Source organism: Citrus clementina, unplaced genomic scaffold, assembly GCF_000493195.1.
Source record: "Citrus clementina cultivar Clemenules unplaced genomic scaffold, Citrus_clementina_v1.0 scaffold_2, whole genome shotgun sequence".
NCBI lineage: Eukaryota > Viridiplantae > Streptophyta > Magnoliopsida > Sapindales > Rutaceae > Citrus > Citrus x clementina.
In genome coordinates this window covers 27,297,419-27,309,376 of record NW_006262688.1, presented here as the reverse complement: position 1 = coordinate 27,309,376, position 11,958 = coordinate 27,297,419, and the positions used below count along the sequence as shown (strand labels likewise).

At 33.0% G+C, this 11,958-nt stretch overlaps 1 protein-coding gene and 1 pseudogene across 1 annotated transcript; one reads left to right on the top strand and one right to left on the bottom strand.

The window, feature by feature from the left end:
- Positions 1-3,000: 3,000 nt before the first annotated feature.
- Positions 3,001-6,336, bottom strand: LOC18052670 (protein TIFY 6A). Its single transcript, XM_006448125.2, has 7 exons — positions 5,994-6,336; positions 5,149-5,345; positions 4,519-4,811; positions 4,340-4,427; positions 3,905-4,241; positions 3,488-3,566; positions 3,001-3,401 (listed from the first exon to the last, which is right to left on the bottom strand). Exons 1-7 carry the CDS (start codon positions 6,079-6,081, stop codon positions 3,362-3,364), a joined length of 1,122 nt encoding a protein of 373 aa, XP_006448188.1. The 5' UTR covers positions 6,082-6,336; the 3' UTR covers positions 3,001-3,361.
- Positions 6,337-10,280: 3,944 nt separating this feature from the next.
- On the top strand, positions 10,281-11,247 carry LOC112101026 (annotated as a pseudogene).
- Positions 11,248-11,958: the final 711 nt, after the last annotated feature.

The window sequence follows — 11,958 nt, the reverse complement described above, 5'->3', positions numbered from 1 at the left end:
CACAACTACATGGACCACACTGACGACCGTCAATTTGAATAATAATGGAGGCATTTGGTCTATTCATGCCTAGTAAGATCCATTATTGGTCCATGCTTCTGCTTTTGCTCCAATATTCTCATCTCTTTCCTTCAACCTTTAGTGACAGACAGTTGCTGCTCGGATTTCAAATTTAGCCCCAGCGATGTTTTTGCTAGTAAGGATATTATTATTGTCCGTATGTTTTTTTTTTTTTTTTTTTTTATATATATATGAAGAACTTCTGATCTGAAACATAAAGCTTACAATTTGAAAGCAAGTTTGATATTCTAGACTGTTAAAACCAATTGTGAAAATTTTGAAACCCTAAATGTGTAGTAGTAGTAGTAAAAACCCAAATGAAAACCCACAACTTGCAAATTCAACATGTTGGAACTCCAAAAACATTCAACAATTAATTACAGTGATGGCCAGGCAACGTCATTCCATTATACGTTACAACATCTCAAAAATTTTAGTTAATATTTCATAAGTTTATCTCAAGTTGTTAACTAACCCATAAAAAAATGTGCAGTTGATTGTCAAATCGAGGATGTGTAATGACAATCTATGCTTATCTATCATTGGGATTCCCCTTAGGTGCAACAGTGGCACTGTGCCACTGTTGCACCTAACCGTTGGATGCAGTTGGATGTCGGTGGATCCCACCAATCTAACTGCATCCAACGGTTAGGTGCAACTGTGGCACGGTGCCACTGTTGCACCGTAGCCTGATCCCTATCATTGATCAAATCCCAGGGGGAAAAAAAAAAAGAAGAAGAAGAAAAAAGGGTTAAAATTATGAAAAGAAAATGACCCAGGTTGACAAATACCCTCGCTAAAAGAAAGTCTCCACGGATTGGCTGGGAGGTTTGACAAAGGAATTACATTATTCACACAAGTGGGCTGCGGGCGCGGGGCCCCATTTGCCTCTGAAAATAAACACTCATTCAAAACGTGACTGATAGTCAACCAACTTGCCAGCCCAACTGGCTATTTTTAGTGTCCATCCATCCAGCATCCAACAACTATCACTCAGTTTAAGTAAATACGACATTATTAAATTAATAAATAAAAATGTTAAAAAAAAATAATGTAAATGTGATAAGGGAAGCCATATGATAATTATTATAGAATCTAGAAATAATTACAACCATGCATTTGCAGTTGTTGGTCACGTGAAAATAGTTTTGCGTGTGAACTCAAATTGAACCGTAACGCATCCATCAATCATCTTGTCTGCCATTTTTGCACCACATCTTTTATGATATATTTGCAGTAATCGTTGCCTCACAGGCCACAGCGCAGCTGCTCTTTGTGGATAGATTTTTGTAAGTCTCCATCAAGCTCGAAAATTGAATTGAATTAATATATGAACTTCTAACTATAAATAGATAAGATTATAAAAGTTTTTTAACTCTCTCTATTTTAGAAAGGGTAATTTTAAAAAACTGAGGTTTGAAGCTGTTGCAAGTAGATGGTGAAAATCATTTTATTTGTAAAAGATTTCCTACCGTCAGTTAAAATTTTTATTGACTAATTGTTAACTCTGAAAAGATAATATTACCCCCAATAATAGTTTATAAACCAACACAACTAAAGTACAAGGGCTGAAACTTATGATGCGTAAAACCACTGACTTTATTTTTTTGACATTTTCGCCCTTAACAATTCTAAATATTTACAATTTCATAAGTAATTAAAACAATTATTTTCATCCTGATCAAGTTATTGATATTTCCTTAAAATCTTAAAAAATTAAAATTACAAATCTTAAAATTTATAAAAAAATATGCTACTGTTTTTCTATTAAATTTTCTGCTGTTTCTCGATAAATTCGCTGTTATTTTGTGTATGACGCTTGCCGGAAAACTGTCACGATGCATTTTGAATGGGTAATGACGGGGATTGATAGTAAAAGTTTGTATTTCTTAAATTTTTTTACATTTGACAACTCACTAATTCATGTGTAGGTCTATTTAAAATTTGTTCTTGTTTATGGAGCTTATTGGAAAATGGTCATGATGCATTTTGAATGGGTAATGATGGGGATAGGCAGTAAAAGTTGCTTGTGTTATTTGAGCTTCCAAAATCCATTAAGAGTAGAGGGGAAGAAGAAATGCAAATTGTTTGTGTGTGTGCCGCTTGTGAGCCTTAAATTAATGTGCAAGCCAATGGTCATATTGCAAAACAATTATATATATTTTTTAAGTTTGTAATTTTTTTTTTAAGAGTTTAAGGAAATATCAATAACTTGATCATGGTGAAAATAATTATTTTAATTACTTATGAAATTATAAATATTTAGAATTGTAAAAGGCAAAAATGTTAAAAAAATAAAGTCAGTGGTTTACGCATCATAAGTTTCAGCCCTTGTATTTTAGTCGTGTCAGTCTATAAATTATTATTAGAGATAATATTATCTTTTTAAAGTCAACAGTTAGTCAATGAAAATTTTAACTGATGGTAGGAGGTCTTTTACAAATAAAATGATTTTTACCATTTACTTGCAGCCACCTCAAACCTCAAGGGAGGTTTTTAAAAATTATCCATTTTAGAAACATCTCAATTATATAATGGCTCATGTCAACGTTAACAGTTGCTTTAAAAATTAAAAAAGAAATAAAAAAAAATTAGTAGGTGCGTTTGTTTCTCACATTGTAGTTTATAGCTCCGGTGGGTTCATTTGGTCGGTACTGAATTAAAATAAAAAAGGAAAGAGAAATAATAATACATTTGACGACAGATAATCAAACTTAAATTGTGCCCTCCTCGGATAAAGATAAGAGAGAGAGACTTGCAGACACTAATAAACAGAAACTGAATCCAACACGAAAGCTGCAGACCAATCGGAGGAGCTTCAAAGAATTATGTGACATTGATTTCAAGAGAGACATTTTAATATTATTTTGTAATTTCGGCCTCCCAATAATGATTGAATTTATGCCACGGCACAAAATAAATTTATAATTTATACAAGAATTTATAATGCGACAAATAAACATATATATTACCTTTAATTTTACACAATGTAACATTTAATGGCTACAAAGGATACTCAATTGTCGTACTGATTAACAGAAAATACAAATAGGGGAAAATACCACCCTACAAAAACTATTATGTAAGAACATAATTTAGGTCCCAAAACGAAGCAAATTCAGGGTTTCAGTTCCTTTTAAGAACAAAAAAACCATTTTCTTAAATATTAAAACATACTACATAAATTTGCAAAATTACCCTTCTAGTTCGGCACTATTTTATCTCGGCTACCATCAATTGATGCTGCCGAGGTTACAGAGTGGTTAAAGCCATTGCATTCCAGAACCGAGCCTTCTGGAGACTACTTTTTGTTGATGGTGTATGGGGCTACGGTCATCACTCTGCATGCACAGATAAAAGTTTCAATTTAAGTAACAGCAGCTTACTTACGACAAGTCTGAAGATAACACCATGTACAACAGCTAACCTTTGCTTGCGTTTCTCCAAAAATAGAGCCAAGGAAGCTTTTCGAGCCTGAGGGATGCCCTTGTAAAAGTTTGAATGTCCTTCAAACATGCCAGTAAAAGAGAGACGGATCAAGTTAGTAATATCCCAGATGGTCAACAATAAACATTTTGAGAGAATTAAGACAGAACTAAACAATGCATGATGAATATGTAAAGCAACTATTGTTATTCTGGTAAATTATTGATAGCTCGAAACATTTCTTTTATCTCCGTGTCATATTTTAAATAACTCGAATTAATTCAATATTTAGTCTAATGAACGATTGTACCTAACAGACATTGCCCTGCATGGATGTTGAAACAATGAACTAGAACTTGGATTCATTTAAGAACCAGAAATATCCTTTTGAAGGCAAACACAAGGAGCAAGTTCATACCAGCAGATGTCACAGCAGTTGCAGCAACAGATCCCACTGCCTTCTCCATATTTGGAGTCTCCGGTTTGCAAATATGAGTGGTCGTCAACCCTATTGTTTTAGCAGCCATTGGTTCTTCAGTACTAGTAGAGCCACTCGCTGACTGAGTACCAGTATGAGAAGAAACAGATATAGGGCTTGAACGACCAGTGCCAGGTGGGGTGCTTACAGGGTGGTTCCCAGTAACACCATCAACAGTTGTTGGCTTTGAGCTAGGTGCCTGGACCTGAACTTTTGGTTGCGCCATTGTTGGAGCAATGGAGGAACCATTACCAGCTAATAGCATAATAGCCTGAGCCTGGAAAGATATTGAAATAATACTTTTGTGCTTAGAATTGAATCCATAGGGAATTAATAACCAGCACAAGTATTTTCCTGAAAGAGAGAAAAACAAACCTTCTCAGGCGAGATATCTTCAAAGACATTAACTGTACCGGCATAAAAGATGGTCAACTGAGGAGATCCACGGGTTTTGATATTGTTCCTAGTAAACTCATTTCAGTCAGATTACAAACTCCCTTTTCCTTTACGCAAAATGTTCAAGTAACTGAATTCAAGCAATTTGTAACAAGTACCATGATTCATGTACCCCACCAAAAGATCCAATGGTGGGAAGAACTGTATGTGGAGATGTAACAGGAATTCCTCCAAGAAACTGTTGCTTCACGTTGGCACCACCCATGTTCTGACCTATGGTAGCAAATTGATTCTTGAAGACAGGGTTGTTGATAGAAACCGGAATTGCCTGGTTGGAGACTGGAAATGTCTTTATATCATGAGAACAGTGCACAGAATGCACTTCATGTGGCACAGAATAAGCTGTCAGTGAAATATGAGTCCCACCTTGCCTATCGAGATCGAATGATTTCTATATAGTTGACACCAATGGAGAAACATAAAATTTATATCAGTTTTGCTAACAGAAAACAGGACTTGGCTGAGAAATCATTCAATTTCAAAGATGTTCAAACAAACATAGAAAATATTTAGTCAACTCAATTGGAATCATAAAATTTAAGGAAAAACCACCTTTAATTCAAGCCAATGATCGAACAATTTGCATTAAATTGTCAAATTTAGCGGACTCAGTTGGAATTTTTCTCACATAGAACAAACTCAAATGATAGTTTTAATTTCCCTTAAACGTGCTCTGATATTTGAATGAAAAGAAAGACAGACAACATGAAAGACAAATAATGCCAAACCTGAACTTCGGCCATTCCACGCCTTTGATTATGCTCATATGCTTCCGCAGAGAAAGGCATAAATCCAGAGGACCCCAGGTGATCAGATAGAATCTTCTTATTCTTATCTTCTTGAGCAACCTTAAAAGACATGAATTGAGGAACTGCACTGACCTTGTTGGAGAAGGGCCACTGAATCGCCGACCCTTTACTAAATCCTACAAAATCAAACAGGATGACCAAAATCTGCTTACTCAGATTCACTGCATGCTCAGGTATTAAACAAAACAAACTGCAACTTCAACTTCCACGACCCCTATCCTTGAAACTCCAAAATCAGAAATATTACTATTATTTTAAACTACTAACCCGGTAAGAAATTTTTCACATTCTAATTACATCTTTCTCATACAATTTGGTCGGATATTAACATCTAACTACTTCAAAGACAGAAATTAAAAATTTTTCAACCCAGCTACCGAATAAAGAAAGAATCGTGCTAACAGCTACCAACACTTGAAAGTAATCTTCATGTAAATGAAGAAACTACAGAATAGAGCTTAATTCATCCAATCCAAGGGAAAAACTTAAAAATTCAAAAACCGGCCTCTAGTAATGAAATTTGTTTCATCCTAAACGAAACATTAACCTTGCTGAATTGACATAACTCTCATATCTCAATTTAACCAGCCATGCAAACCAAAATCACAAAAGACCAACAAAGTTTCGAATTATCAAACCTACACCATATCTTCACGGCCATAAAGCGAATAAAAAAACAAAAGACATAAGCAGAAACAAAGAAACAAAGAACAGTTATACAAACTGAAAAAGGGCAAAAAAAAAATGAGAAGAACATGCAATACCTATCTCTTTGCAAACATCATTGTTGACCTCTTCCTTCACCACAATAACTGGTTCTTTTGAGCTCAAACCCATAAAATCTCTCTCCATTTCCTCCTTAAAAAAATTTAAAAAGAAGAAAGCTTAACCTTCACGCAAAACTCACCTCAAAAACCAAACTTTTTAACCAACCCTACAAACCAATTTGAAGATCAAAATTGCAAAATACCCTCTTCTTCATTCACATGAAACTACTGATAGAGACTCAAGGAAAAAAAAAAACCCAACAAACACAACAAAAATAAAAGCTTTGGACTACAGCAAAAGGCAAAAAGATAGATAGAGAGAGAGAGAGAGAGAGAGAGAGAGAGAGAGGGCCGTTCCGTTTTTCCTTTCTTTATAAAGTTTTGATTTCATAAGATCTTGACCGCTGATGTTTAAAAATTATGAATGAAAATTAAAAATAAAACGGGTGCTGCGGTTACCGGTAAAATCCGGTTATGTGACCGGTTGATCCAGTAACATACCACGTGCTTGGGCGTTTTCTTCACACATTATCAAAACTGGTGCCCACCGACAGGTGGTTCTGTAGATGTGCACTGTTGTCTAGTTAAAAATTGACACGTTTTTTGCCACGTGACGAGTTTCGCCCGTGGGCTAATAAAAGAAACGGTTTGCTATGGTGTGGTGGGCGATTAATCGGGGATATTTTTTAAAGAAGGAAATTACTCGCCGCCCTTTTTTTTATTTTTCGGTTTGAGCAAAGGGGGAAGATAACTGCAACCGTGAGGTGGCAACGAGCTTCGAGCTCCTCATGCCACGTAATTACACGTGTGCATTTAAGAGAAATCAATTTGTAATGAACACTGCATCAACGTATTTCGTTAATCTAAGATTTGTATTTAACTAATGTGTTAAATGTAGATTAGTTTCCTTATCTATTATTATTAATATGTTAAATAATAATTATTAGCAAGGGTCATGTCTAGATTGTGATGTGTGGATGTCAGCATTACATTAATTTAGAATATATAATTCCTAGTTATGTGACTCTAATATTATACAATTGATAAGGTACTATACATGTGACATGATTCTCCTTGTGATATTGATTATGTAAGTTTTATCTTTTAAAAAGCAAATATATTAAGAATGAAATATATATTTGTTATTGATGATAACAAATATATATGCGAAATATTTGAGGGTGTTTTGGAAAAATGAAAGATAAAACTTTCAAATATATATCTTTTTTATTATCCAAAAAAAAAAATTGTGTATATCTTTTATAATAAATTAAAAAGTTAAAAAGATCTCATAATGACATGGCGGAAAGAGTTTGCGGATTTGAAAACATAGCCCTCAAATAATTGACTAATGAAACTGCCAAATGATGAAAAATATGAAAGCTAAATGCCAGATTGCCAGTGCATGCACAGTTGCGAGGGAAGAAAATGCCAACACATGTATACAAAACCCATTAGAAGTATAAATCTGAAAATAATATTAAAATCAACTTTTTTTGGGGGGGGGGGGGGGGGGGGGTGGGTATGAGCTGTTTGCCGTAAAAAAATTAGACAACAATGGGCAAAGAAAAATCAGTTCATAACTTGAAGAATATTGAATATAAAAATATGTCATCGTAATCAATGGGCCTTTGGTCCAGTGGGAGAGCACTTGCACTTAGAATAATGAGTGCAAGGGTTCGAGTCTCCATGAACGTATTTATGGGGCTTATTTATAATCTTTCCTCAATTATCAAATAATTGAGTGGAGCCTGTCTATTCCTCACAAAATGTGAGTAGAGTGGACAGCTCTCGAATATTTGAGAGGGTTTGAAGAATTTGGGCAGCGCTTCAGAGGAGTACATGCCACGATGAAGGTCCCAATAGTAGAATCTGTTTGTAAATATTAATTGTAATACCTACTATCTTGTATAACAGTATTCAAAAATATATATATATATATCATCGTATTCGCGAGAATGTACTAAAAAAGTTGCGATTGAGAACTAAAAGTACACTCCTCTCATTTTTCAATAATTGTTTTTTGGGTAAAAGCTTGTTTAGTCCCTATATTATGAGGTTAGTGTCCATTTAGTCCCTGTATTTTTAAAAACACCTCAAAACGTCCCTGCTACTAAATATTGACACTTATGCCATTATTTTTTTTTTATTTTTAACTTGCTTTTACAATATTACATTTTTACAATAATGTTTCTTTTTTGGATATTAATAAAAAATTAAATTATCAAATTAAACTCAAAAATAAAATAAAAACAAAAAAGGTATATATTAATTTTTGTGGAAGCTCACGTATGTCTAAAAAATTAATATCGTAAAAAATTACATTATCAATTTTTTTAGAAAAATTAATATTTTAACTCAAGAGTGTGTTCCACAAAAATTAATATATTTTTTTTTATTTTATTTTATTTTTTGGTGTTAAAGTGGTAATTTATTTTTTTTCTTTTTAATAATGTCTAAAAAAATTATTATAATAGGGTTATTTTTTTTCTTTTTAATAATGTCTAAAAAATTATTATAATAGGGCAATATTATAAAAATAAGTTAAAAAGAACAAAAGATAATGACAAAAGTGTCAATAATTTAATGGTAGGGATGGTTTGAGGTATTTTTAAAAATATAGGGACTAAACGAGCACTAACTTCAAAATATAAGGACTAAACGAGCTTTTACCCTTGTTTTTTTAAGAAAATCGCATAGGTTGTCGGAACAAAATTAAAATGGTAAAAAAATTCTTTAAGTGCCCTTAAAATACTGTTCTTTTTCATTGATTGTACATATTTCAATCAATCATAATAATTTATATACATACATAACAAGTAACGAATAATTAAAAAATTATGCTCCAAGATTATTTACGGAAAATTCCACCAAATAAATTTAGTGCAAGTCACACCAAGGCTTATTTATTAGGCCATCTAATCTTCAACATTCCAATAACTAAGCTATTCTTCTTCATATCTACTTTTCATTACATTAAACGAAATTATTTATTTAAATCATGTTTTTCTAGTTCTCTAGTTTGCAAAATATTCGTACCAAGTATAGTGTCATTGTAAAAACGATTGAACAGGTTTAAACAAGACATTAAAACTAAAATTAAAACAAATGATTAAATAGGTAACGTTAAAAAATAATGAGTATGAAGTCGTAAAAAGAATGTAAAGAATAATATTTTGAAAAGAAATATTGACTACCAGTTATGAATTCTTAAGGAGAAAACAAAGTTAGAATTACACCAACCATAAATTATAAAATTCGTTTTGTTTGAAGTGTTCGTTTGGAATTGAGATTAGACATCTTATTTCATAAATTTTGATAAAAATAATGTTTAGTAAATTTTTTAGAAGCCACTTACTATATAAGTTTCTTTATTTTGACAGAAACATTTAAAAATAGGTAAAAATTGGTAATTTACTAAATAAGTCACCACACTTTTTTAATGTTCATGTTATAACGTTAATACTTTAATAAAAAGACAAGTATGTTTTGTTTTCTATATGTTAGTATATAAGTAAAAGGTAACATAAGCCTATGTATATTTAAGTCACTGTGTAATAAAACAATATTTTTGTAATAAAAATTATTAGATGTAGTTACTCTACTTTTTTAAATTTATAGCAACCGCAATATCATAATTTACTAAGATACTCTTTTACTAAGTAATTTATTTTATCTACATAAAAAAGTAGTCATGTAACTTATTTCATCGGGCACTGCAATCCCAAGTTAGTATGGTTCAATGAATTTTGAAATTGCAATGTTTTTTCTTAAACAAATAAAAATTCCAACTCGTGATTGATAACTTAAAAGAAAAAAAAATAAAAGAAGATATAATTAAATAGATAAAAAAAAACAAGAAGTACAAACAAAGAAGAAACACAAAAAAAAAAGGATAAACTATTAAGTTGAGCATGGACCATGTTCATTATTATTATTATTATTATTTTAAATGATAACGTTTATAGACTGCTATTTAAAAATAGAATGTTATGGTATAATACATTGAGCTATCAATGTGTATGAGAACAACACTAAGTCACAACTCACGACTCACGAGTAAAATACTATCAGAGCGTCACTCAGCTGTAAAGTCCAACAAATGACAGCCCCCACGTGTTCTGATGTCCATGGGTCAATCTGACACACGAGCCGCCCACGTTATTCAGTATTTTTAAATGGGTAATTTTTAGGGACCTCCCTGAGGTTTACCGTATTGACACATAGAGAAAATATATCCATATAATTACAACCACCTCCCCTTCCATTAGTACGAAAATACGTATGCCGTCAGTATATAAGAATAAATGTGTAAAAATGTATTTAAAATTCAAAATAATTCAAAATTCAAGTTGATATTTTATTAATATACGAAAAATATTAATTGTTACACTTTGTTAACCAATACTTTGCATTAACCAATAGACAAAAGAAAACATCCACTTAACTTTCTCTTTCTCTTCCACGTAACCACAGCACTAATTTCATCTTTTTAAAGCTATGAAGAAGCAGCCCCTTTTGCCTGAAGCTTTATCAAGATTAAAAACGATTTTATCACAAAAGCAATTTTCTGAAAATCTTTGCTTTGAGTGCCATCTTCTGTTTCTTAGTTGTTTGTGGCAACACTTCGCTGAGGTATGCCATTGGAGCTGCGACCCCGTTCTTCAACGCAATTTCCACTTTTCTGCTTACTTGCAAGAAAGAATTTGCCGAGGTTTACTGTGCATTGATGCCAGTTGTGCTTGTTATTGTGTTGGCTAGCAACAGCGAGCCCCTGTTTTATTTACTTGGGTTCTTGGTTTGTATTGGATCCACAACTAGGCGTGCTTCGAAATCTGCTATTCAACAAATCCTGTTAACGTCAAAGGCTGAAAAAATAAATTCTATAAATTTATTGGTTTATATGGCACTCATGGCTGCATCGATCTTTCTTCCATTTACCCTCTACATTGAAGGCATGTGGCAGCAATTACAATTGAGAAAGCTTGAGAAGACAAATTCATTGTGTACTTGTTACTTGGGAATGCCACCATTGCTTATTTGGTTAATTTGACCAAATTTTTTGTCAAAAAGCATTCATGTACATTGACTTTGCAGGTGCTTGGCAATGCAAAGGCAGCTCTTGCCGCAGTTGGTTCTGATTTTCAGGAATTTGGTGACCGTAATGGGAATGACTGAATTTGCAGTCACGACAATGATCGCGGTGCTTTACAGTAAAGTAAAGAAGAGATTTAAAATCTCAACTCATTGATGATGATAAAGTGAGTAAATGATTCATTTTGGTTGTCGTAACTCGTAAACATGGCCACTCCGGCCTTGGTCGGAGTGGTGGGCTGCTGCCCTCACAAGCATTGTGAGGGCAGCGGTTCAAGCCCCCACAAAAGCATTTGTGGGGGCTAACGTGCTTATTTGTTTAATATTTCAAAAATTTCCTCTTCCTCGTGCAATACGAGTGGAGTATGGACATCCCTCTTCTGTAAGGGATTATTTATCTGGGCATGTACTTCACAGAATTTAATGTAATAATATAAGTCCCAATCATGTATTTCTGATTGTAAATATCAGTGTAATATATCTGCTATAATAGCAGTTGTAAATATCTGTGTAATGCAGTAATATGATGATTAATCAGTATTCAAAAAAAAAAAAAACTCGTAAACATGGGTACAACTCTTTTTTTTTTTTTCATTTCACTTTACTTTTGGCGGGAAGGGTAATTTAGTCATTTCAACAATCAACTAACAGTCAAACTAATCAGATACTAACAGGAGGGGAGGTGGTTGTAATTACGTAGATACATTTTCTCTATGTGTCAATATGGTAAACCTTAGGAGAGGTTCCTAAAAATTACCCATTTTTAAATTTGGATCACTGTTCACATCTTGTCGCGCATTCGGAGACCCCTTCCTAAAAGGCTAAAATTTTAACTCAAGCCTTCGGTAACCAAAGGGTATAAATATCG